The sequence below is a fragment of the Kogia breviceps genome, chromosome 11, assembly GCF_026419965.1.
Source record: "Kogia breviceps isolate mKogBre1 chromosome 11, mKogBre1 haplotype 1, whole genome shotgun sequence".
Lineage (NCBI taxonomy): Eukaryota > Metazoa > Chordata > Mammalia > Artiodactyla > Physeteridae > Kogia > Kogia breviceps.
The window spans coordinates 83098113-83124773 of NC_081320.1; the positions used below are offsets into that span (position 1 = coordinate 83098113).

Here is a 26661-nt window from a genome sequence, read left to right on the forward strand (position 1 = left end):
AACCCAACTAAGCATCCATCGATGGATAAAGGGATAAAGAAAACGTGGTATATATACAATGGAATATTATTCAGATATAAAAAAGAAGGAAACCCTGCCATTTGTGGCAACGTGGACAGACCTTGAGAGCATTATGCTAAGTGAAATAAGCCAGACAGTGAAAGACAAATACCGTATGACCTCACTTATATGTAGAATCTTACAAAAACGGAACTCATAGATACAGAGAACAGATTGGTGGTTGTCCAAGGCAGGGGGTGGGGGTGGGTGGGTGAAATGCGTGAAGTGGTCAGAGGGTACAAACTTCCTGTTGCGAGTCCTGGGGGTCTAATGCACATCATGGGACTATAGTTAACAACACTCTACTGTATATTTGAAAGTTGTTAAGAGAGTAGATATTAAAAGTTCTCATAACAAGGAAAAAAAATATAACTATGTATGGTGATGGGTGTCAACAAAACTTATTTAGTAATATGTACACATATAAAATCATTATATGTAATACGTTATTACATGTCAGTTACATTTTTAAAAAAAGAAAAAAAAGAGTGTTCTTATTATCACCAGCTGGGACCCAGGTCTCCCTCTCTAATCCAGCCCTTCTCTCTTTTGATTTTCATGACTGTAGCTTTCAGAGCGGGGTGGCCTTGCTGGAGCAGAGCGTGGGGGCCACCTGACTGCCAGCTTTCCCTGGCCTTGGTGATCTCAGATGGCTGGTGCCCATGTAATCAGACCAAAGCCTTGGTCTGTCCTCAAAGAGGAGTCCTGGCACTGATTGGCAACCAGTGGCCTTGCTGGGCCATGCATAGCCTTTGGGCATTCGTTGGGGGCAGGAGAAGCAACCTTGATTCAGATGCTGGGCTTGAGGAGAGCCCATTCTCCCTGGATCATACTGGCAGGAAAGAGGAGGGAGGTGAGTTACAGGGGGAGGGGGCACCAAGCAGGGCCGGATTGCCCTGCTCATCAGCACCCCACATTAGTCACTTGCCAGAAGAGAGGGTATGAGGAAGAAGCCACTTTATTCCCCATACTATTCTGAGAGTGGTGGGAGGGAGGGCTATACTGGGAGGTTATTGGAAAGCCTGGAGTGCCAGCAGAAGAAATCTGCACGGCTGGATAGAGGCAGTGGGAGAACGTGAAAGGTGCTCGGGCAGGGCTATTCCAAAGAGACCACGGCCCTCAGAGCCAAGCCCGTGTCCCTCGGCCTGAGCTCCTGTCTTGTGGGATCTGCCCAGTCTGTCTCTCTAGCCTCATCCCCCTTGCTCCGCTTAGGGCTCTTTGCACCAGCCATTCTGTAATCTTCACAGTCCCTCCAAATGTTCCAGGCTCCTTCTTTTTTTTTTTTTTTTGCGGTACGCGGGCCTCTCACTGCTGTGACCTCTCCCGTTGCGGAGCACAGGCTCCGGACGCGCAGGCCCAGCGGCCATGGCTCACGGGCCTAGCGGCTCCGCGGCATGTGGGATCTTCCCGGACCAGGGCTCGAACCCGTGTCCCCTGCATCGTCAGGCGGATTCTCAACCACTGCGCCACCAGGGAAGACCCCAGGCTCCTTCTTGCCCTTCTGCCAGAAACGCACATTGTGCCAGGTACAAATATGATTACACTTAGTGCTGCCTTTGGAATGGCAGCATTCCCACTTTACAGATGAGACAACTGAGGCTCACAGCGAAGCAAATGGGCTAAGCTCTTACAGGTAAATAGATGACAGTTACAATATTCAACCCAGATCAGTTTGACTCCAAAGTCTGTGCTTTCACTTTTCTGCCACACTCCCTCGCTAGAAAATGATTGAGGGCAGAGCCAAGCTGCAATAGGGGAATAGAACAAAAGGTGCTATCCACACAGAACCTGGCACATAGCTAGAGCTTAAAAAATACTGGTTGTGTGAATGAATGACCAGCTCAGAGAGGAAGGCTATAGGAAGGGCTAGGATGCAGCACCTGGGCTTGTCCCAGACAGGACAGATGCTTGACTTTGACTAGGAAACAGGGCAGAACTGAGGGTGAGGCCAAGTGACTCCAGCTTGCAAAGGGACTAGGAGACAGGACTGTCATGAACAAGCTGGACTCAGTGACTGGTCCGAGGTGGAGAGGAAAGAGGAGGCCAAGTTGTCCATGGCCTGCCCTAGCATGGTGCCCCAGCATCCAGCCCAGGCAAGGACTCAGAAGGGTCTCCACAGCTGTGCATAGATTGCAGGATACCTTTGAGTCTTTGAGCTAGGTGTATGGGAGAACGGCAGTGTCTCTAGCACACCGAGTAGTCTGAAGGGGATGGACCATCCAACCACGTGGACAGGGGTTGGTCCTGGTGCTGGGTCACCATGGGAAGGCACAGGAGGGTACCTGGGCTCTGTGCTGCGTGGATGTCAGATGACCCAGAGATGGTACAGTCCAGTGATCCACGGAATCCACAGCACATCGGGGAGATGGAGATCAGCTGGAAGGCAGTGCTCAGGCAGAAGGGCACTGAGCCGTCAGGGAGATGGAAAAAGTGATGTTGTTAGGGAACAATGTGGCCAAAGGAATGAGCTGTAACTTGCTGGATCCAAAAGGACAAACGGGAAAACTGCTGCCAGAGGCCCAGGGGTGTCTGATGATGGCCTGACACGGTCCTGGGGGAGGGACTGAGCCCCAGTCCAGAGGCCAGAAGGGAGTCACCCCATAGGCTCTGTGGACCATTTCTGCCCCCCTAATACCTTGTCAAACAAACCCTCTGGTCTCTTAATAAGGATTGATGAATTGAGTCAGGACAGAACTCCTGGCCAGAGAACTCTACCCTGTTTCAACGGAGTGGATCTAAGGATGTAGTCGTGATGCAGAGGAAAGAGCACAGGTTCCGGGGTCAGCATCCCTGGGTGGGTCCTTCTCTGCCCAGCTGTGTAACCCACCTTCTTAAAATGCGTTGGCAGGATTAGGTGAGAGGGGAAGTACCAGTCCTTAAGTCAGGACTGGCATGTCTCAGTGCTTCTTTCCTTTCTCTCTGTTCCCTACTTCCCAGGTAAGAGCTGGGGAAAACCCACCCTGCACCATAGCTTAGGGAAGAAGCCAGCCCTGAGGCTTAGGTGATCTGGTCAGGAAAAAAGGCTTCCTGGTCTAGCTTGGGTTGTGTGGGCTGTGGATGGACTGAGCTGATTAGAGGCAGGCAAGACACTCAGCAGAGATTCAGGAGAAATTTAGAATCTTGAAATGAGTGTCACAGGAAATTTGTGTGTGTGTGTGTGTGTGTGTGTGTGTGTGTGTGTGTGTGTGTGTGTGTGTGTGTTGTGTGGAGTTGTGGTGGAAGTCATCTGGTCGAAATTCCCACTCTACAAGCAAGGAAACAGAGGCCGAGGGAAGGGAAGGGTCAAGGGCATGCAACGTGATGATGGTACTTGGTTCTTGATTGAGTTCTAAACCCATTGCTGAGTTTCCTAGTGAGAAAGATCTCTGACTAGCAAAGAAATAATGGGGTTCCAGGCAATGGCCAGGGTACCAGACTTGAGCAGAGGTATTTGTGTTGACCTTGGGACTCTGGAGGAACTGGAACTTGCTTTTTATTGTAGTCAAAATTGTTGAGAACCCAATTAGCCCTGGGTGGGGCTCCAGCACACCTGCTACCCTGTGAGGCCCAGCCGTCTGCAGAGGGGTGTTCTCTCCTGGAAGTTTGGGACCAGGGAGCTTCAGGGTCTGATGGACTAGGATTCCTGGAGGTGGCTGATCTCCAAGGGTTTGACTGGGGCATACAGATGGCCACACCAAGGCTTCTGTCCACCCACCAATGGTGAACCCAGAAATATGTTGTCCTCTTTGCCCCAAAACTCAGCTTTAAGAGAACATCCAGTGCATGTGTGGTCCCACTGTCGTTTCCATTTTTCCAAGGAGGAAGGATGGCTCCAAGGTCCACCCAGATGGTAAGTGGGGGAGGTGGGACCCCTGGGTTGTCGGACACACCACAGTCTCTGCACCTACCTCCTCTCTCCTCACACACCTCCAGTCTCCCTCAGGGCCTGTGAGTCTCCCCGGCTGCCAGGTCAGGTCCCCTGAACATCTTCAGCTGTAAGTCCTGTTTCTCATCTCCTGTGTCTGAGCCCTTTCGCTCTCAGGCTGGACCAACCTTCTCCACCACATCGGGGGAGGGATGCAGAAAGCGAAAGCCTGATGCTCCTGTACAGAGAGGGAAAATGAGGCATGCGGCTGGCCTGAGCCAAGGTCAGGATCCAAGCTCCCCCGTCCCCAGGTCCAGTAAGAGAGGCCCAGAGCTGCAGGGAAAGGCAGAGAAACACTGCTCTTTTTTCTCAAGCTCCCAGCTGGGTCTGAGAACACCAAATCCTCTTTGAAAACATAGAAAAGGGATTAAAAAAAAATCAAGACATTAACCTTCTGAAATTGGACACTCCCCTCCATGTAGAGATTAACTTCTAAGCATTTTTTTTTTTCATTTCTATAAACATCTTAATTCATGCCGACATCGTGGCCAGCCTGGATTATGGACGGATGGCCTCGTCTCAGCCACACATGCACACAGGCATATGTGTGTGACGTGCGGGTACGTGCACACGCACATACCCACACCTGGAACAGCGGAGAGAGCATTGGTAGAGGAGCCGAAGATCTGCGCTTTATTTTCAGCTCTGCTGCTGACCCCTGGACCTCAGTTTTGTCATCTATAAAAGGGGTGGCTGGACCAGCCGGGTTTCTAAGACTCCTTCCCCCCACCCCCACTTTCTGGCACTGCCCAGCAGTGTAGGTTGGCCGCCTTGCTTCTCAAGGACCCTGCCTGCTTCTCCCAGAACTTTTCTGACAGTCTTCAGGCCTGAACAGCATGCAGGGGGAGGGAGGGGGGAGGGAGAGCATACATTCCAGTTCTGTGTGGGACCAGGGCTGCTTTTATGGTTATTTCAGCTCTGCTCTAAATGTAAAGTCACATGTAAAACACCCAGTACATGATCGGAGCACACCATAGGTGCTCCCCAAAGTCTGTTCTTTCCCCTTTCACCTCCTCTTTTTAGTTCACCTGGAGGCTCATCCCTATCTGAGGCCCGGTTCCCTTCACCAACCTCGGCCGATGGAGAAGCCACGTCATTTTTTTTTTTCTAGTTTCAGGTTCCCCTCAGCCTGTGTCACACGGCTCCAGTATGAACTCTTGAATGTTTCCCATCACTTCGGGGATGAAGACCTGGCCCCTCGGTGTGGCCTGCAGGGGGCTCTTGCGGTTCCGCATCCCCTACTTCTCCAGCCTGGCCTGGCAGTCCACTTACCCTGCCCCTCTGGGCTTTTGGATCCTTCTTTCAGGTCCCCAATTTGTCATGCTCCTTTCATCTTGGCCTCCTCATGAACCCTACCTCTGCCCGGCTCACCCCTGTGTCTAGCTGGCGCACACCTGCTCCTCTGACAGTCCCTTCCCCAGGAAGTCCTCCTTGACCCCAGGGAGGTTAGGTCCCTCATGCCCTGGTCCTCTCCTCCCCGATGACAAAACACCATCATAATGAAAAGACCAGCTGTACCTCAAGCATTTGATGTCTGTCTCTCCCACTGGACCGTAAACCCCAGGAGGGCAGGGGCAGGTCGGTGTGTCTCTTTGGTTCCGCACTGTCTCCCCAGCACCTGCTCAGTGTCTGAATTCCATAGTAAATGAATGAGTCTAAATGAGTCTAAAATTGCTCTCTTTAAACACACCTGAAGCCCTGCTCAGCACCATGAAGTCCAGGCAGAACATTCCCTAAAATAGCTTCACTCTTCACTCACTCTGACCTCCCCTAAAGGTCCCCTCTTTTCCCTCCCGATGCCACATACTCTCAAAACCTCAAGTTCCTTTTTAAACATACCACCAGCCCAATCAAGCAACACTTTTCGTATCCATATTTCAGTTCCTTCCACCTTCTGACAAGCCCAATCATTTCCAAACCTTGATTATGTTCTGGTTCTTAAGGCTGCAGCCAGCTGTGGTTATTCTCAACTCTCGTTGTCACGGGGGAGGAGGGTAGATGTGTGCTAGCCCTGACTCATCGAGGACCGGGAGAGAGGCGCTGGGCGTCCTCAGTAGCCTTGGGTAGGGGTGGGCCACAGCAGCGGTCTGGTTCCGGCGAGAGCAGAGGTTATGTGAACCCCTACTCGACTGTCAGTTTGGCCATTTTGTCATTTTGGTTCCTCAAAGGATGCCTAGAGAACAATGGTGTCCTGAGATGTTTTGCAAAAGAAAAAATCCTGTGCTCCGATGCGTCTGGGAAATTCTAAGCATCACTCAGCGTTAGTTCTTGTTTGCTAGCATCAGAAGGCAACTCTGCTAATTTAAGCTTAAAAGGGATTTATTCTCAGGATCTTTGGCAGCTCACAGAATCTCCTGCAGGGTCAGAAAACCAAGGCCAGAGCAGCCAGGGACAATGCCCAAAGCCATATTGTATGACTGGCCCCAGGAAGCCCCACTGCTGCTGCCACGGAACGTGTGCTTTATACTTGTGCCACTGGCTCCACCAGCACTGGAAGCCACTTCTAGAGCTGCCACCACGGAAGCCTCTGAAAACAGATTGTGGCTGCTGCCACCACCTTCATCAGAGTAGAACCTGCATATTCTGGGCTTCCTCGCATCACGGTCTAGGGGTGGAGTGAGGTCATGTGCCCACGCCCTAGCTCAAGAGAGGCGGGGACAATGTGAATTTCACATTTCACTGTCAGCTTCTGTACTGGGAGGCAGCCTCTGCTTCAGCAGACAGGGGAGACCCTTAAACATAGGAAAGGGGGGCAGGTGCTGATTGGCCCCAAACGACAAACACAGTTCTCTGCACTGTGGACCCTGGACACCTGCCCTGGGAGTGTGCCGTGCTCTAGCACAGGGTCTGCCTGTCTTAGTACTGTTGACATATGGACCAGGCACTTCTTTGTGGTGGGCTATCCTGGGCATTGTGGGATGTTTAGCATCCAGGCCTCTATCCACCACGTGCCAGTAGCACCCCTCCAGTTGTGAAAGCTAAAAACGTCTCAGTACATTGCCACATGTGCGCTGGGGGTGAATTTGCCCCTGGCTGAGAACTACTGCTCTAGGAGATGTGTAGGAAATGTGTAATATATCTGAGGAAGCAAGATTGATTTAACCCGGTTCCCCAAGCTTATTTGACCACGGAGACATTTTTTTTTTTTTCCTCTAACTCTCTTTGGCTTTATTTCGCAGAACGTCTTCGGGAAATGCTAAGTTTATAACTGGGGCCCTCTTTCTTCATGTTTCATGGAGGTAGGAGGTTGCACAGGCCAAATGGCACTCCAGATCTCCCTGTCACCTCCTTCCCATCTGTCAAGCTCCCTGGACAAGGCTGAGGCTCCTTGAGGTGCAGCTTTGTGAGGACCCACTCTCTGGGGTGTTAGTTGTGACTTAGGAAACATCCCCAGGGTCCCAGGAAGGGGTCTGCAGAATGCCATTCAACGTGAAGAGTCAGTCTTTTCCCCTTGGCTGTGAACCTGCCCTGCAGGCAAAGGTATTGCTCTAACCACCAGGCACACTGCCCTGGGGATACATCTCTGCCTGTGGCAGCCCACTGGAGCCCCTGCACTGTTTGACAAAGATCCCACAAGATTCAGGCTCGGGACTTCCCTGGTGGTCCAGTGGTTAAGACTCCGTGCTCCCAAAGCAGGGGGCCTAGGTTCCATCCCTGGTCAGGGAACTAGATTCTGCATGCTGCAGCTAAGACCTGGTGCAGCCAAATAAATAAAAAATATTAAAAAAAAAAAAAAAAGATTCAGGCTCAAGAACGGCTGGTCTCCAATATGTGGGCCCAGCCTCCCAGTCTGTATTCCTCACACGTCCACTACGTCAAGGCCCAGGGAATGCCCTGGACTCAAGGCCAAGTCTGCCCCAACCCAGGAAATACCCTCATCACCGCGATGCTGGATGGGGTCACAGGCCCTAGAAGGGTGGGGCCTCTGCCCACTGGCCTTACCTTTGGGAAGGAGCTTTTGGAGCTGCTGCAGGCTGGGAAAAGGAGCATGGGGAAGCAAGTGTCCTTGGCAACTCAGCTGTCCATTCTGGAGGCTTCTGTGATCCGGCAGTTTTCCCATACGGATGGCTCCGCTCTTGCATGCAGCTTCACATTTGGAGCTCACTCACGTGGCTTAGAGTGTCTCTCTCTGACCTTGGCTCTTAACCTTGGGAAACTGGGAATTGGAAATATAATAGCGTCAGGGTTAGACAAACCTGTGTTTGATCTTGGTCGCACCACTTAATGGTGGAGTGATCTTGGCCAGGTCACCCTCATTTCAGAACTTTAATTTCATCATCCATGTAGATTTTTACAAAGCACTTTTCCTGCTCCTGCATTTGATAATTCTAGATTTTAGGCACTGACAGATGGCTCCTGGGTGAGTCTCACTGAAGCCTTCCTGAGAGTTTAGGGACTCATGTTCTGGACCACAGGGTGCATCTTCATGGGGCAGGGGAGACAAGGGCAATGAAAAAACAAAGGCTGAAAAATGCCTTGGATCCCAACCAGCCAGAGGATGCGCGAATGGAAAATTCCTGCTGTGTGTCAGAGGCCCACCTGGCCCGGGTGACAGCCAGCGAGCCAGACACACAGGCCCCACTGCGTGTTTAGACAGCACTTTTCCTGCCCTGGCCAGAGTTCACCCTGCCCCCCACCAATGCTCACCCTGGGGAGTGGGGAGGGGCGGGGGTCCTCACCCAGGCCCAGGAAGGCTTCCTGTGTATTAATATCGGAGCAGGGGCTGGGGAGTGGTAGCGTGAGCTGTAATAGGAAGAAGGAACAGCAGGAAGCCCAGGTTTGGCCCCAGTCTTCGCTGAACCCATCTCTGTGACCTAGTCCAGGGCGCAGGGTCCTGATGTGTGTGGTGTGTGGGTTGCGCGGGGAGGTCTGCAGGGTCCTCATGAGCCCTGACATTCCACTGGCGGAGGCCTACATTCTCTCAGAGATTCCACATCTCCCTTGGGAGAGGCCAAGGCCCCTTTCAGGGGCAGGATCTGGGGGCACCTCTCGGAAGCTTCCCTCAGCCTGAAGCTCACTGTCTGAGCTTAAGGAAGTCAGCCGAGCCATTGTCGGGAGCTGTGGGATCGCCAGCTTTGCCAGCGCTCTCAGCGCCCACTGAGGCTTGCAGGTGATCCCTGGGGGTCAGGCTCTGGGTGAGTGTAATGAAATGGACTCACTCCACTCAAAGGTGGGGGCCAAAGGGGTAGGGATGATGGACCCAGGAGAGGCCAAGAGGAGTCCGGAGCCAGGGGGGCAGCGCTTGTCCAACAGCATTTGGGGGAGAGGCCCTGAATCTGGAAACACTCCTGGGACCAGGCCCCATGCTCTAGGATGGCCTGGGAAGGTCGTTGGGCAGCACCGTGGCCAGGATGCAGTGGCCCTCAGCCTTTGCACACATCCCACGCCCATAGCCTCAGCTGTCTAGGGGTCCAGGGCCAAGCTGGGGCAGCCGAGCGCAGGTGAGGGGATTCAGAGCCCACATTACGGTCGAACACATTGGCCGAGGCTGACCTGCAGGTTCCTGACTCTTGGGATTTTGATTGGCAAGTTGAGTCTATGGGTTGGATTAGTTCTGAGAGGCTGACAAGGCCTGGTCTGGGATAATGGTTAATTCACCAGGATCATGCCACCCGGGAGGTCCCTCAGTCAATGCAACTTGGTCTACTGGACACCCTCCCTTGAATTACCTCTTCTTAGCTCAGGTTCCCACAGAGAGAAAATCCCTCTCAGTACCTTTTACCTCTCCCTTGGATGCCAAGAAAATGTGACACCTTTCCACCCAAGGACACCACTGCTTCTGAACTCTGCGCATCCCTAGCCTGTCTCTGCCCAGCCCACCCTTCAGGCAATTACTTAAAGGAAAGTATTAGAAGGACACCGCAGACAAGCCAGAGCAAGGACAAACTTGGCCCAGACAACGAGTCACTCTGCCTGGCTGCTTGTACCAGCCCATTGGAGAGGGTTTCCCGTCCTCATCCTGGCCTACCATTCGCCTCCTTCCCTCCATCCTTCTGTCTAAGGCCAGAGCTGAGCTACCCTAGTCGCTCAGAAGGAATGGTCTCTTTCTCAGATCCTAAGTCAGCCCCTCAGCACCAGGGCACACCTGCCCTCTCTGAAGTCCCAGATGCTGGTGCTTCCAGTGACTTACTCCAGGGAAGCTGCCAGCACCGCACCCCCTCCCTACCCCAGGTCAGTTTCAGGACCCCTTCCACTCCGGAAATCCCTTCTCCTATGTTTTGTTCCCTCCAGCCTGTGTTTTCTCCCTCTGATTCCTTATACGTACTCCCAGTGATTCGGGTCACCCAGAAATCTCTTTCTTGCCTCTTGCGCCACCTGAGTCCATATCACAACGTGCATCTCTGAAATTCAAGGATGCTCCAGGGTTGGGATACATGGGAGTGCGTACACACACACACGTGTGTGTGTGTGTGTGTGTGTGCGTGTGTGCGCGAATGCACATGATTTGGGCATCAGCTCGGTCTGCACAGAGTACAATGTCTCCCTCTTACAAAGGGGATCATAGACTGCTCCCTCCTTCCAAGGCAGCCAGGCCAGGTGAGGGCAGGTTCTGAGAGGTCAGCTCACCTCCCTTCTGGGTCATGCCACAGAGCAGGGCATGGTTTCCAGGAGCCTGAGCCCCGCCTCAGATCTCTTTCTACCCCGTGCTGCTTGGGTACTAAGAGAGGGAGGTGTGAGCCCCAATATCTTTAGTGAGGGGTGGTGTTGGAAGGCAGCTTGACCCCGGGAAGGGGTCTGGGCTCAGTGGGGTGTGGGATGATGTTTGGAAATGATCACCAGGGGAGTCACTCACTTTTCCAGAGTGTTCCTTTGGTCCCACAGCTCAGGATGCATCCTGATTTATGAGGCGCAAGATTCCAGCAGCTCTGGGAAGGGTTCTGGTTTCTGCCCAGTCTAAGCTCTGAGGAGAGGCAGAAGGGAGAGGGCCTGGGACTGGCATGTTAGTAGTTCGGAGGCTGAGGGAGCAGAGCCCGGTAGGACTCAAGCAGGAGCCCGCCGAGGATGGAGGATGCTTCCACCTGCCTTTGGCTACAGACCCTCAAGCCAAAGGAGGAGGATGGGAGCCCCAAGTCTGCAGGAAGCAGAGTCCTCAGAGCAGATAGGCTCCCTGGATGAGCAGCAACTCCCTGTTGGCTCCCTTGCGGGGCTGGTTGCTTCTGTTTTGAGACTGAGCTGTTCTGTCACAAAGCACAGCAGCGTTCGTCCGAGCCACAGAGAAAAGGTGTGCACAGTGCATTTGCTTCCATTTAACACATGAGGAGACTGAGGCCTTAGGTTAAGAGAAGCTAAGTACTGCCAGGTCTCACAGCTAGAAAGTGGTTGAGCTAGGCTACAAACTGACACCTCCTAATCCTACGTCCAGCCTCTTTCCTTGAGCACCGACAGATCCCGTAGCTGCGCAGAGCACTGGTGTGGCGCCTGGGAAGGGGCAGTGAGTATGCAGGCAGTCAAGCCCAGGTTCCAATCCCACCCCCTGCTAGTATTGACCGTGTGAACTGGGGCATGTTGCCAAAGCTCAGTTTTCTCATAAATAAAGCGGATGTCATCAGAGATGCATGGAGCTGGCTCGTTCTAGCTCCCAAAAGCCGATTGTGTGTATTTCTTTTCAATTTCTCATTCAGTCACGTGAAGCTGGTTCGCTTGAAAAGGGCCCCACAGCAGAGTATTTACACCAAAGAAATGAGCAAACCTGCAGGTCAGACCTTTGCTCCCCAGAGGGCCAGTTGTTAGCATTTCCCAGATCATCCCTGGGGACAATTCTCACCTACAGGACTAAAGAGTGAATCAGGTAGTCTGTCAAGTTCTTACCACCATGCCTGGATTGGAGCAAATACAAATGATCGGCAAAGGTAAATGTTTTATCTTTTCTTCACCCTTATCATGTTTTATCCCTTTATTCACCAGGAGAGTAATCTGGGCAAGAGGAATTTTCTTCCATCATATCCGTGAAGACATTGAGGCCCCCAGGGACCAGGTGATTGAGCACAGAGGTAAGCCTGGATTTGAACCCAGATATTTATGCTCCTCATCCTGGGCCCTGGCCACTACCCTTGGCTGCCTTCCCGCACCAGACAATTTAAAGTCTCAGAAATATGGGGATCCTAGAGCCAGAAAGAATGTTGGAGATCGTCTGTTGACAGTTCAGGTCCCTCATGTCACAGATGAGGAAACGGAGGCCTGGAGTAGGAAGAACCTACCCAAGGTAACTCCACCAGTTATGGCCCAGTTGGAATTAGGATCCCAGATCTCTGGATTCCCCATCTAGATCTCTGTCCCCTGGACCAAGCTGCCTTGATACCCCCGAACTGGGGTGGGATTATCCTACCCAGACAGCACGGCAGATGCCCAGTATGAAGGGAACAGGATGGCTGTTAGGGAGACTGCCATATTTTCGTTCCGGGGAGAGGGATGTAAAAATAATGTTATTTGTTCTGCCTACACCACCAAGTTATGTGAAACTGTCCTGTATATGCTGAAGGACTTACAGATATAAGTTAGTGACATTTTGTCAATCAGCAAACATTTATGAGCCAGAGGCTCCCACAGGCAGACTTTGGGCCTCTGTGGGAGTCTGGACCCAGCTCTGTAATTCCCATGGCCCTGCTCATGTCCTCCCTTCCTCCCTCCCTCTCTCCCTCCCTCCCCCGCTTCCTTCCTTCCTCCCTTCCTCTCTCTCTTCTCTCCTTCCTCCCTCCCTCTCTTCCTTCTTTTCATTTAATAAATATTCACAGATTGCTAGCCTTCTGCCAGGGCCCCACTTGGTACTAGGGAAGCAAAGATGAATAAGGGAAAGTCTTACCCTAAAGCATTTCACAGAAGAGAAAAAAAGGAAACAAACATGAGAAAGAGCCACGAGGAATCTGTCCAGGGGCCAGAGGGGCTCAAGGGGCATTGCGTTGGTCAATTGTGTGTGTGTATGTGGGAGGGGTTGGTAGGGAGACAGGACATTTCTTTGCAAAAGAAGCACTGAGGAGGTGTGAAATAGCCTGGAAGTTTCTGGAAATGGCAAACATGGGCTTGGGTTTACAGTATAAGCTTTGGTCTGGAGTCACACAGGCAGAGTTTGGAAGCCTGGCTGTGCTGTGCTCTGTGTCACCTAGGCAAGTTTCCTCATTTGTAAAATGGGATGATCATTTTGACCTCACAGGGGCATTGTGAGGATTCACTGAGATCATTTATTCCGCAAGATATATTCTGGGTGCCTCCCACGTGCCAAGCACCTTTCCAGGCATGAGCGGGCACAGGGAATAAAATAGGTCAGGTCCCTGCCCTCATGGAGCCTATATTCTAGTGGAAGGGGACGAACAACGAACAGATACAAACATAGCATGGTGTCAAGTTCCTGTAAGTGACTGAAACGAGTAAAGAAGGTGTTTGGGGGCGGTCCCTGGGTGCAGTCCCCGAGATGAGGATTTGTGAATGGTGTGGTCTCAGGGGGAACAGTGGGGGAAGGGAGGACACAGACAAAGTCCCACACGGTCAGCCTCAGCCTGGTCTCTCTGGGGCTCTGGAGTGTAAGCTGTGCTGGGAGGGGTCCCAGCCTAGATGAGGGGAAGATGCTGTGAGTTAGTATGCGCTTAGGGTAGTGTCTGGTGCACTCCTTGGCCGTGGAAGGAATGCCCCTGAAGCCTAGTCAGTCTCCGTCTCTGGGCCACCTTGCACACCCTTTGCCACCGTGTGATTCCGTGATCCAGAACAACCTGCAGTTTTCCAGAACCCTCTGCATCCTCTCACTGCTAGGTACCTCTGCCCCTGCTGTTCCTTCCTGGAATACAACATCTCCACTGTTCGCCCTGGAAAATTCTTCGTCATTCTTCAAGTCTCAGCTCCAATGCTGCCTCTATGTCTGGGAAGGCTCTGCCAGGCCTTCCTGGGGACTTTCTTCTGCATAACCTCTGGATAGGTCTGGACCACCAACAGGGCAATAATATTGCTTTAAAATTGCCTGTTCATGAGCCTGTCTGCCCACTAGGCTGGGAGCTCCTTGATGACTTGGACAGGTTTTTTTCAGTGCTGGGTCTCCAGAGTTTTGGACACACAGTAGGGCCTCAGGAAACATTTGCGGAATAAATGAATGACTCTGTCACTGAGTAACTTTGTGCCTTTTGGTGAGTCAGATCATCTCTCTGAGCCTCAGTTTTCCCATCAGTAATTATAGCTACACCTAAATCATAGTGTTTTTAGGAGGCCAACTCCGAAGTACTATCCAGATGTGTTTTTTTTTTTTAAATAAAAAGATAGAAGAGAAAAGATCCATCCTGGAGCTCAGCAGTGGCTAAAGGGACCCAAATGGCTACAGAAGACCTTGGGTCAGTCCAGAAGACCTCTGGAGAACATTTCAGCAGGAGAGCTCTGAGCAGATGCCGGTTTTGCACCCTGCCTTCTCTGACATTTCCTCTGCCACCAGCCAGGGCTTGAAGTTCTGGTTCTAGGAAGGAGATTATAACCCCCATGGACCCTCACTCTCCACTTGCAATAACTCAGCAATAACAATACACATCCAAGCCATTGGTATTGAGAGGAATGGAAACTTCTTCCTGCAGGTGAAGAACTGATGAAGGGAATCTTGCTAATTGGACAGAGGACTCACCTGTGGTCACCGTTGAAGGTGAATCTCGTATAGGGATGCCTCAACTCTGTAAACTTTGCTCCAGCCCACATCCAGTCTCTTCCAAGGCTGTTCTTCTTTTCCTGACTCTCCAAGAAGACTGTCTTCCCTTACCGGTCTGTTCTGTTCTTCCATATCATCTGCCAAGCTCTCCCTCCGTTATCCTGGTCTCCAGGGAACCAGAAACAGGATCTTTTCCTCCATTCTCCCCTGGCTCCAAGTTCTCTGGAGTCCTCAGTGTTGTTTCCTCTTTGGTCCCATCTTGATTCCACCCAGGCTTTGGGGGCCTTTTTAGTTACATCAGCTCATGGAGATGGCCTCCTCATGGAAGAGCTTATGATTCCAGAGTCCCTCCCTCAGCCACAGTACATGGCCTAAAGTACCCCCCCCCCTTACATGTAAGATGGTTATTTATCCTTCTGTATCATCATCAAGCCACTCCTTAACTCCAGGTGGCCTGGCTTGCTTTCCCACCATTCTGCAAAACTTTTCTTGCTCTCTCTAAGACACCTATGAGCTACTCTTGGCCAAGTTAATCAGCAGGTACAGCCCTGTGCCTTCAAGCTTCAAGCCCACTCCCAAGCCATTTAGCCAGTTCCTAGTACAAATGAGTCCTGGTGAAGATCCAATATTGTAGAGAAGTAAATTTTCCCCTAATTAATCTATAAATTAAGTGAAATCCCAATAAAAATTTAGTAAGAGTTTTAAAAAATAGAATTTTAAAAGCAAATTCTAAAGTCATCTAGAAGAAAAAAATGAATAAGAAGAGCCAGGCGAATTTTGACACAGTAAGAACAACATATAAACATTTACTATAAAGTGGTCAATACAGAGTGATATTGATGTATGAACAGATAATCCAAACAATGGAACAGAGTAAAGAAATAGATCCATGGAAATCTAGTGTATGTGAGAAGGGCATTTTAAATCATTAGGAAAAGACTGACTAGTCAAGAATGGTTTTGAGACAATAGATTCCCCACTTTGGAAGAAATTAAATTAGATACTACATTGGTGATGGTTTTAATTTCTGATAAGAGAATTCATTCTACTATTTTACTCAGAAAGGAATTTTTGGAAGTTATGTATAGCTGCCAGAACCATGAAGAGAGTTAGAGGCAAAGGATTTAGATTGAGCTTACCAGAATGAGTTCCAAAGCCACAGTGCAGAATTCAACCACTGAAGGAGATGCTGTTGCTACAGTCTGGAAGCTTCCAGATAGTAGGAAGTTTTTGCCATTCGTGCTATTCCAAAACTATAGCACCTCTGCCAGGATTTGCCCTAGTAAAATGGAAGCTGTGCTGCCTTTTTCTCCAGGTAACTCAAAGCTTCATGTATCTGCTTAGGTCTTTTAAAAAGTAGACGCCAAGATGGAGTTAGAAGGACAGGAGATTTGTTGGGACACTGCATGTAAAAGATAAAGGGGGGACTTCCCTGGTGGCACAGTGGTTGGGAATCTACCTGCCAACTCAGGGGACATGGGTTCAATCCCTGGCCCAGGAAGATCCCACATGCCGCAGAGCAACTAAGCCCGTGCGCCACAACTACTGAGCCTGCACTCTAGAGCCCACAAGCCACAACTACTGAACCCATGTACCACAACTACTGAAGCCCATGCGCCTAGAGCCCATGCTCCACAACAAGAGAAGCCACCGCAATATGAAGTCCATGCACTGCAACAAAGAGTAGTCCCCGCTCTCTGAAACTAGAGAAAGCCCATGTGCAGCAGCGAAGACCCAAGGCAGCCAAAAATAAATAAATAAATAATAATTTTGTTTTTTAAAAGATAAAGGGAAGAAGGAGCAGGAGCAGCAGGGAAAACCTTCAGACTGTAATTTAGTTGTGACATCTGTGAAATGAAAGGGAGAAGGAAAGAAGATTGGGTAGAAAAAGCTTCAAACTGTGATGCAACTTTGAGAAAGTCTTGGCTACTACAAGATTACCCATGGAAGAGTCATTCTATGTGGGGAGAAATGGCCACACTTTAGTTTCCTCTTCATGCTCAGTCATTGGCTTGGAGCTGTGGCAGATTCTGAAGGCATCTAACTGGGGGAATCTCCATTACATCTGGAATCCTATCTTCAAGATAGTCTGCAATACAGGAAGACATACCAGAAGGGCATTGATATGAATGTTGATCCAGCTAATCTATAGTATCTATCTATAACAGACCCTTACCTCACACCAACTGCAAACTAAATTTCAGATAGATTAAAGAGGTGCAGGTAAGAAACAAACCTATACAATTACTGGAAGAACATAAAGAAAATATAGGGACATATTTCTATAACCTTAGAATAGAGAAAGTCTTTTAAAGCAAAACAAAATCTAGAAAACATAGGGATGTATTTTAAATTAGTTTTTAAAATTTATTTCTATGTTTTAAAAAGTAATAAACATTAACATATTTAATGGTGACAAATTAGACTCTTTTCCTTTAAGACTGGTAACAAGACAAGGATGTCCCTCTCACCAGTCTTATTCAATATTGTGCTGAAAGACCTAGCTAATGCAAGAGGACAAGAAAAGGAAATAAGATATAGGGAATGCAAAGGAAGAAATAAAACTGTCTTTGTTTGCACATAACATGATTGTCTATGTAGAAGGTCACAAAGAATTAATGAAAACTGGAAATAATATTGTGATTATAGCAAGGTTCAGGATACATGGTTAATATACAAAAATTAGTTACTTTCCTATATACCAGCAGTGAATAATTAGAATTTGACATTAAAAAGACAACACAGGGCTTCCCTGGTGGCGCAGTGGTTGAGAGTACGTCTGCTGATGCAGGGGACACGGGTTCGTGCCCTGGTCTGGGAAGATCCCACATGCCGCGGAGCGGCTGGGCCCGTGAGCCATGGCCGCTGAGCCTGCGCGTCTGGAGCCCGTGCTCCGCAACGGGAGAGGCCACGACAGTGAGAGGCCCGTGTACCGCAAAAATAAATAAATAGGTTATTACATAAGCTAGTTTAATAAATAAAAAGACAACACAATTTACATTAGCACAAGAAAGAAATAAAGAAAGAAAGAAAGAAAGAAAGAAAGAAAGAAAGAAAGAAAGAAAGAAAGAAAGAAAGAAAGAAAGAAAGAAAGAAAGAAAAACTTAGGTAGAAATCTACCAAAATATGTGTAGGATATATATGAAGAAAACTATAAAACTTTAATGAAAAAAATCAAAGAATATCTAAATAAATGAAGAAATATTTCATGTTCATAAATAGGAAAACTCAAAATTGTTAACACATTGGTTCTTCCCAATTTGATCTCTAGATTCAATGCAAACACAATCAAAATCCCAGCAAGTTATTTTGTGGATATCAACAAACTCATTCTAAAGTTTATATTAGAATGAGTGACTTCCCTGGTGGTCCAGTGGTTGGGATTTCACTTTCCAATGCGGGCACTGCAGGTTCGATCCCTGGTTGGGGAGCTGGGCTTCCACATGCCTCAGGGCCAAAGAGCCGAAACATAGAAATTAGAAGCAATGTTGTAACAATTCAATAAAGACTTTAAAAATGGTCCACATTAAAAAAAAAAAAAGTATATGGGAAGGTAAAAACCCAGAATAGCCAACATAATACTGCAGAAGGACTAGGTTGGAGGACTGATATTACATGACTTCAGGATTTACTGTAAAGCTATAGTGATTAAGACAATATGATGCTGATGAAAGCATAAATAGATCAATGGAACAGATTAAAGAGACCACAAATAGATCCATACAAATGTAGTCAAATAGACTTTGACCAAGGAGCAAAGGCAATGCAATGGAGTAGTCTTTTCAACAAATGGTACTGAAACAATTGGACATATTCATGCAAAAACAGGCATCTAGAGACAGACCTTACACTCTTCACAAAATTAACCAAAAATATATCATAGATCTAAATGTAAAACAAAAATTATAAATTTTCTAGAACATAACATAGGAGAAAATCTAGGTGACCCTGGGTTTGGCCATGATTTTTTAGATACAACGCCAATCTCTGAAGGAAAAAATTGCTAAGTTAGACTTCATTAAAATTAAAAACTTCTGCTCTGTGAAGGACATTGTTAAGAGAATGAAAAGACAAGCCACAGGCTAGGAGAAAATCTTTCCAAAAGACATATTTCATAAAGGACTTGTAGCCAAAATATACAAGAACTCTTAAAACTCAATAATAAGAAAACAACCAACCCAATTAAAAATTGGGCAAAAAATCTGAACAGATACCTCAACAGAGAAGACATACAGATGGCAAATAAGCTTATGAGAAGTTGTTTAACATCATATGTCATCAGGGAATTTCAGATTAAAACAACAATGAGATACCAGTACACATCTATTAGAATGGCTAAAATCCAAAACACTGACAACATCAAATGCTAGTGAGAATGTGGAGACACAGAACACTCTCATTCATTGCTGGTGGGAATGCAATGTGGTGCAGCCATTTTGGAAGTTTGGTAGTCTCCTGCGAAGCTAAACATAGATTACTGTACAATTCATCTACCCCAATCCTAGGTATTTACCCAAATGAGTTGAAGACTTTGTGCAAAAACCTGCACACAAATATTTATAGCAGCTTTGTTCATAACTCAATAACTGGAAACAACCTTGTTATCTTTCAATAGGTGAATGGATAAACAAACTATGGTACATCCTTACAATAGAATATTATTCAGTGATAAAAAGAAAGAAGCTATCAAGCCATAAAAGGACATGGAGGAATCTTAAATGCATATTGTTAACTGAAAGAAGCTACATACTATATGACTCCAGTTATATGATATTCTGAAAAGGGCAAAATTACAGAGACAGTAAAAAATCTGATTGCCAGATGTTCTGGGGGAGGAAGGGAAGGATTAATAGATGGAGCACAGAGCATTTTTAGGGAAGTGAAACTCTTCTGTATGATACTGTAATGTTGGATACATGACATTATGTGTTTGTCAAAACCCATAGCACTGTACAACATAGAGCATCAACCCTAATGTAAACTATGACCTTTAGTCATTAAATGTATCAATATTTATTCATAAATTGTCACCAATTACCACACTAATGCAAGATGTTAATAATAGGGGAACTTTCTGCTCAAATTTTCTGTAAACCTAAAACTGCTCTAAAAATAAAGTCTATTAAAAATTTTAAAGTAATTAATATAGTTGGAGAAAAAAATTGGCAGCAAATATAATAGATGTTAGTATGATGGCCATACACCCTAGTTTTCTCAGAACAGTTTTTGTTTATATCTGTTGTCCTGGTGTCCCATTTTCATTCTCAAAGATGTTTTGGGTTGAATGATAAATTATGTTGTCACCCTAGACAAAAGGTTATTATGTATATAAGTATGTATATATATATATAATTAAAATGTTATTATATATATAATGAACTCCATTAAAGCATTAAGAAAGATATACTACCCAAGAGAATAATGGGTGATATATATGTATATGTGTATAGTCTGCTAGTGCTGCCATAAGACAATACTACATATTGGGTGGCTTAAACAGCAGAAATTAATTTTCTCGTAGTTCAAGAGGCTAGAAGTCCAAGATCAAGGTGTTGGCAGGTTTGATTTCTTCTGAGACCTCTTTCCTTTGCTTGCAGATGGCTGCCTTCTCACTGTGTCCTCACGCAGTCTTTCTTCTGTGCACACACTTCTGTGTCTTAATTTCCTCTTCTTATAAGGACACAAGTCACATTGGATTTACGGCCCACCACATGACCTTATTTTACCTTAATTATAGCTTTAAAGGCCTATCTCCAAATATAGTCAAATCTGAGATGCTAGGGGTTTGGACTTCAACATATGAATTTGCGGGGGGTGGGAGGTGGGCAGGGGACACAACTCAGCCCATAACAATAGATAATTCACACAAGAAGTACAAATGGCCAATAAATATATGTCAATATGTTTAATATTATAAAAAACCAGAGACATGAAAATTTAAAACAATAATAACTGACAACCTCCCCCAGTAGAATGACAAAAAATAATAAAAGAAAATTCTACCTAGGGTTGGCAAGGATGTAGGGAATTGCTGTTTGTGGGTAGAACAAATTGATACAGCTTTTTTGGAGGGAAACTTGACAGAATCCATCAAAATGAAAAAGTACATATCCTTTGACTTAGAAATGTCACTTCTGAGACTTGATTCTACAGAAATACTCAAAGCACAAAGAGACATGCATAAAAATGTTAACTGCAGTATTTTTTGTAATATTTAAAAATTGAAAAAATATTTAAATTTCTATTAGTAGTTAAATAAGCTGTGGTACATCCATACTATGGAATGCTATATTGGGGTTAAAAAGAATGAGGTAGACCTATGATAAAATAAATATCATATAATATACTATGAATAAAGTAGACCTATGATAAAATGGAATCATAAAACACATAAAGTAACTCAATAAAGAGGAAATCAAGAACAAAGAACAGATGGGACACATAGAATGCAAATAGCAAAATGGTAGATTTAAGCTCAACAATATCAACAATCACATTAAATGTAAATAATCTAAATACCCCAATTAAAAGCATAGATTATGAGATTGGGTTTTTCTTAAAGTATGATCCCACTATATACTATTTATAAGAAACCCACTTTAAATATAGCCAATAATAAGTTAAAAGTGAAAGGTTAGATAAAGATATATCATGCTAATACTAATCAAAAAAAAAAAGCTGGAGTGGCTATATTAATATCTTTCAAAGCAGATTTCAGAGCAAAGACTATTTCCAAGGATAAAGAAGGTTATTTCATAGTGATAAAGGGATTAATTCACCTAGAGAACATAGTAATTCTAAGTGTATATGCACCTCATAAATCTTCAAAATGTATGAATTGAAATAGAACGACAATGAGAAATATACAACCCACAATTATAGTCAAAGATTGCAAATCCTCTTGTCTTTCATAATTTTCTACTCTTGTTATATAGGCTTTCTTTATCTCTTTAAACTCTTAAGGTCCTTGTCAAATCATTTGTTAGTCTGTAGTTCCTCTGGTGTGAATTATCCCATTTGTTGGGCCAGTGGAATATCTATCTTGGCATTAGACCTACCCATATATTTTATAATTTTTGTCTGTGAGCTCATCTTCAATATGAGTTATTTTCCACAAGTGTCTTGTAAGTGCTCTGCATTATTAAAGCTTCTTTTGGGGGTGATTTCACTATTGCTTTCTCCTACTCTTTTTGGGGTTTGTTCCTTCTGACCCTCTATGGCTATAGGTTTCTGTTTCATTTCTGGTGTCTAGAAATTTTCTTTTTTTGCTTTTGAGCTTAGCTATGTTTTAAAACAAAATTTAAAACAAATATGCAATGTTTCACTGTTTGGAACAGGTTTGGGAAATTCCCATATCCGATCATTTTTTTGTTTTGATTGGATGTCTCAGTAGGGCTCCCATGGCAAAACTTTGAAATCAGCCTTCACCCAATCTCTCTCTTTGTTATCCTTTGTCCTGGAATTATAAAATTACTTTATAATGAGTTTATAATAAGTTGGGTTTTTTTAAACTGGAAAAAAATGACATTTCAGAATTGCAAGCTGTCTGCCTTTTAGGAAGGAGACTAAAATTTGCTTTATGGAAGATGTTCCTTTGTTTTTGAATGTCCCCTAAAAGTTGGCCCTTTTAGCTATGCTAATATAAAGCAATGACCCATCATTCTTGGTGAGAATGGGAAAGCACTGATGGGGTCCTAAAGGAGATTTCTTAGTCTAAAATGTTAATACCCTTTAGTAATATACATTGAATGATTTGTAGAAGTCTGCCTCTGAACGTTGTTTTATTTAGAGCACCACCATCTCCTAATTTGGAATCAGACTACCCTATGCCTGAAACTGGTGTAATCTTGCAAAGTGGTGTGTGTTACTCTGGGATCAGTTGTTTGTACAAGATAAGAAGCTGAGATGGAGAAGAATGTGGGAGAGAAGTGTTCACTTCTTCAGCTTAGACTGGAGAAAACAATTGTGCAAATAAACCCGACGGGGCCTGGCACAGCCCAATCTAGACATGGGAGTTGGTGTCCCTCCCAAAGTGCTGTTTTAACCTGACCATTCTAACTTTTGGAAAATCTCCTGGCAGGGTTTTTTTTTTTTTTTTTTGCGGTACGCAGGCCTCTCACTGCTGTGTCCTCTCCCGTTGCGGAGCACAGGCTCCGGACGCGCAGGCTCAGAAGCCGTGGCTCACGGGCCCAGCCGCTCCGCAGCATGTGGGATCTTCCCGGACCGGGGCACGAACCCATGTCCCTCCCCTGCATCGGCAGGCGGACTCTCAACCACTGCGCCACCAGGGAAGCCCAGGTATTTTTTTTTGATATTCCTATTGTCAGTAATGCATAGAAGAGGCAAATTCTGGGGCAGGACAAGAGGGCTTGGGAGGCAGATCTCAGCTGAGAGTAAGAGGGAGAAACTACTTCCAGGAGCTGGGTTGGGGGTGGGGTCATTGCTTAGACCTGAACTCCAAGGAAGAGGGATACTTGGAAGATGCCTGATGGTGGGAGGAGGTTTATTCCTGGCCACCTGGAGGCAGTTGTGGGTGAGGTGGGGAGTGGGCTTGAAAAGAACTTTGAAGTTAGCTCGGGGCTGTGGGCTCACAGTAGAGCCACTTCTGAGAACAATGATAGGATACTTTCTGGTGTGTACTTCCCTTTTCCTCCCAAAGATTTCAGGCAATGTTGTTAACTTGTCTTTTGCCGTGGTGTAGAGAATTAGGAGAGAGCTTGGCCCATGCATTGGGCAGAGGGTCTGAGGTCTTCCTGGCTCTGGGTGTAAGGGTACCTTGGGGAGAGATCTGGGCAGAGAGTGGTAGGAGGGGCGGCTGAGCAGGGAGCCAGGGGCAGAGCTCCCTGGAGGGCTTTGTAAGTCATTTGAAGGAACTGGACTTTATCTTGTAGGCCCTGGTGAGCCACTGAAGCATATTAAGCTATAGAAAGAAAACCCAAATGAATATCTCATACATTTGTAGACAGCTGGAGTGGACATCTGCTGTCTTTGTCTGGCCAATACCTCTTCTACCTTCCTGTGGTAACAGATCCCTTCTTTCCTGTGGGGAACCTATTCCATCCGAGTCGGGTAGAGCTGATTGCAATCTTCTCGAAAACAGAGAGTATGCCATTCCTGAAGCCTACACAATCCTCCCTTTTATTCAATACATGAGCCAATAATTATTTTTTCTTATTTAACCTAATTTGTCATGTTTCTCTTGCTCATAAGAGAGAATGCTCACTGACAGCTGTGTGTTCTCCCTAACTTTCTCTTCCCTGGACTCAACATCCTCAATTCATTTGACATTTGAGATGGTTTCTAGACCCCTCATTGCAAAGCCATCCTACTCTAGATGGAGATGTGCACACCAGTGTCCCTGGGGGAACTTCTCTCTCAGGGTTGTATTTCAGTCAAGGGCATGATGAGGTCTTCTCTGGAGAAATTGAGATAAAAAGTTGATACCTGTGGATCAAGTGCTGGGGAGGGCTTTTGGGTGAGCCTGGTGATAGCAATGTATGATTTGAGGTATCCCCACTTCTCTAAAGAATGAAGCAACTTGGTTCTACCTCAGGGAGTTCTCAGAGGCCAGCACCTTGAATAACTTCAGTTTCTAAGTGGAAGAGAATGTAGAAAGGAGTGTGTCCTCATGATTGTCCAAAAGGATCCCAGGGTTTCCCTGAAATATAGATGGAACCACTCAGTCATCTTAACTGGCCATTGATGAGCTGATCCATAATTTAAAAGAGGCTTCAAGAAACATCAAGGGGAAGGGGGCAGGGAGACACTCGGGCCAAACCGGCCCTTATCATTATCTGAGGGGGTGTGAGTGTGCGTGCGTCTGTGTGTGTGTGTGTGTGTGTGTGTGTGTAGAAGGGAATAGTGAGCCCACTTCCTTCCAGATCCTACAAGGGTTTCCATAACCCCCTTGTTACAGTGAGCCAAGGACCTGCCTTCAACAGAACAGGCTTGGATTTAAACTCCTAGTTGATGGATCTCCTCAATGCCCTTTAGAGGCTGCTCAAACCCTCACCAGGTCCTGCTCAGTTTCTTCTTCCTCATTACTTAGTAAGTTACTCACAAAATTAAAACCCTATGTCTACCATGTTGGGTGCTTCCAAGTCCTATGGCCTTATGAGGGCCACATTGCCTTTGAATATCCAAGGGAAGATGGATCAAACCCTCAACCCACAGTAGAGGGAAATCCAGGGTTTCCTGCAAGACTTTTGGGGGATTTGTTCTCAATCCCCTCTTACCTCTTTCTACTGAATTAATTCCCTTCCTTCCTTCCTCCCTTGCTTCCTTCCTTCTCTCCCTCCCTCCCTTTCTTTCTTTCTTCCTTGCTCTCCCCCTCTTTCTTTCTTCTTTTTTATGCTTTTATCCCCTGAAGCTGTTTTCTTCTCTCTGCCCTGTGTCAAGACACATGTAAAACATAGATCCTTTCCCTTGATTTTCCCCAAAGTAGCCCTAGCATAGGGCGTGTGGGACACATTTTCCTACATATAATTGGGAGAGCCCTGTTGCATCTTCTCACAGAGAACACCTTAAAGGTGCATATCAGCTATTCCTTTGCTCTGCCCCACCCCCACCGCATCCAGTACGTTTCCAGCCTAACTCCCCCCCCCCCCCCCCCCACCCCGGAGCCCGCCTCCCACAGCGTCATTTCCCCTGTGGAGCAGCTCATCCCCACCCAGACAGCCTCCGGGCCAATCTCTGCCTGCCCAGAAAACGTTAAGGACCAGTTTTCAAATGACTTTTGCCCTTAACACAATCAAATTATTGGTCTTAACTCCTTCTCCTACCCGTCTCTGTTGGCATGTAAAGATTCATCATCCCTTTGATATGAATTAGGCCACCCCCTTGGAAGGCAGAAGGGCTAGAATAATTTCGTTGGTGGTTTAAATCACAGCTTTTTCCTTCCTGCTGCTCAAGTTTAACTATAGCCCAGAGATGTTTCCATTGACCCCACCCGCCTAGTTTGATATATCCTTCCCCCTCTGGCTGCACCCCTCCCTTATCAGCACCTGCAGAGCCCTATCCTATGACCCCAATACACAAGCCTTCTCAAAATAACCCAATCCCTGGCTTCCCTGGTGGCGCAGTGGTTGAGAGTCCGCCTGCCGATGCAAGGGACACGGGTTCGTGCCCCGGTCCGGGAAGATCCCACGTGCCGCGGAGCGGCTGGGCCCGTGAGCCATGGCCGCTGAGCCTGCGCGTCCGGGCAACCGGAGAGGCCACAACAGTGAGAGGCCCGCGTACCGCAAAAAATAAAACAAAAAACAACCCCAAACCCTTATTTCCCAGTGCTTGTTGTCCCCAAGCTGGAGAACCAGCCACGGGGACCATAGGAAGTCCCTCTTCTCCCTCCTCCCCGCAAGGTCCTAGGAGCCTTGCTGCTTGCCTGGGGTCACTGTGTCTCTATGAGGCTGAGGGTCTCACAGTGTTGACATGGTCAAAGAATGGTGAGCTCTGGCAAGTCCCCAGCACCCACTGGGGCACCCAGCTGATGCAAAGCCTCAGGAAATGTTCATCTGTCTCAATCAGAGCTCCAGTGCCTTCTGGGCCCTGAAGGAAAGCAGTCCAAATGGAACTTGGTCTCCCCGATGTTGCAGCCTCATCCTGAGTGACTCTCCCTCTATCACTGTGCCCCAGCCACACTGGCCTCCCTCCAGCCCCTCAGGACCCGGGCCACCAAGGCCAGGAGCCAGGACAGCCTCTGCCCCCACAGGTGGAGAAATGAGCATGGATTCAGGGTATGTCTGGAGGCAGAAATGGTCAGTTGCTGCAGTCAATATGGCGGTGGTGAGCATGCCTGGGTCCCTCAGCACCTAGTCTAGCGCCATCCTTACCAGCACTCAGGTGCTTCTTTCTGGCCATTTTTATGTCAGTGAGGCTCAGCCAGCCTCCAGGGGAAGGATGTTCAGGGGCACTGAGGGCTCAACAAACTTTGCTGCCAGCTTAGGAAAAAGCTCCCTCACAATGACACCAGGAAGGGTAAGAACTGGTGGGGACAGAAGGTGGGGGAGCCTGGCAAGGGAGTGGATCAGAAAGGGGGCAGGACAAGCCAAATGGCAGTGGCCTTCAATCCCTGAACGTCAGTCTCATC

General features: G+C 47.2%; 1 protein-coding gene across 1 annotated transcript in view; it reads left to right on the top strand.

Annotated features, from left to right (window-relative positions):
- Window positions 1–801: 801 nt before the first annotated feature.
- Window positions 802–26661, top strand: part of CIB4 (calcium and integrin binding family member 4) — an 89576-nt gene continuing 63716 nt past the window's right edge. Inside the window, exons 1-3 of the mRNA XM_067006928.1 lie at window positions 802–913; window positions 1463–1586; window positions 11870–11955. Of these exons, the coding sequence (XP_066863029.1) occupies window positions 802–913; window positions 1463–1586; window positions 11870–11955 (322 nt within the window). The remainder of the gene's footprint in view (window positions 914–1462; window positions 1587–11869; window positions 11956–26661) is intronic.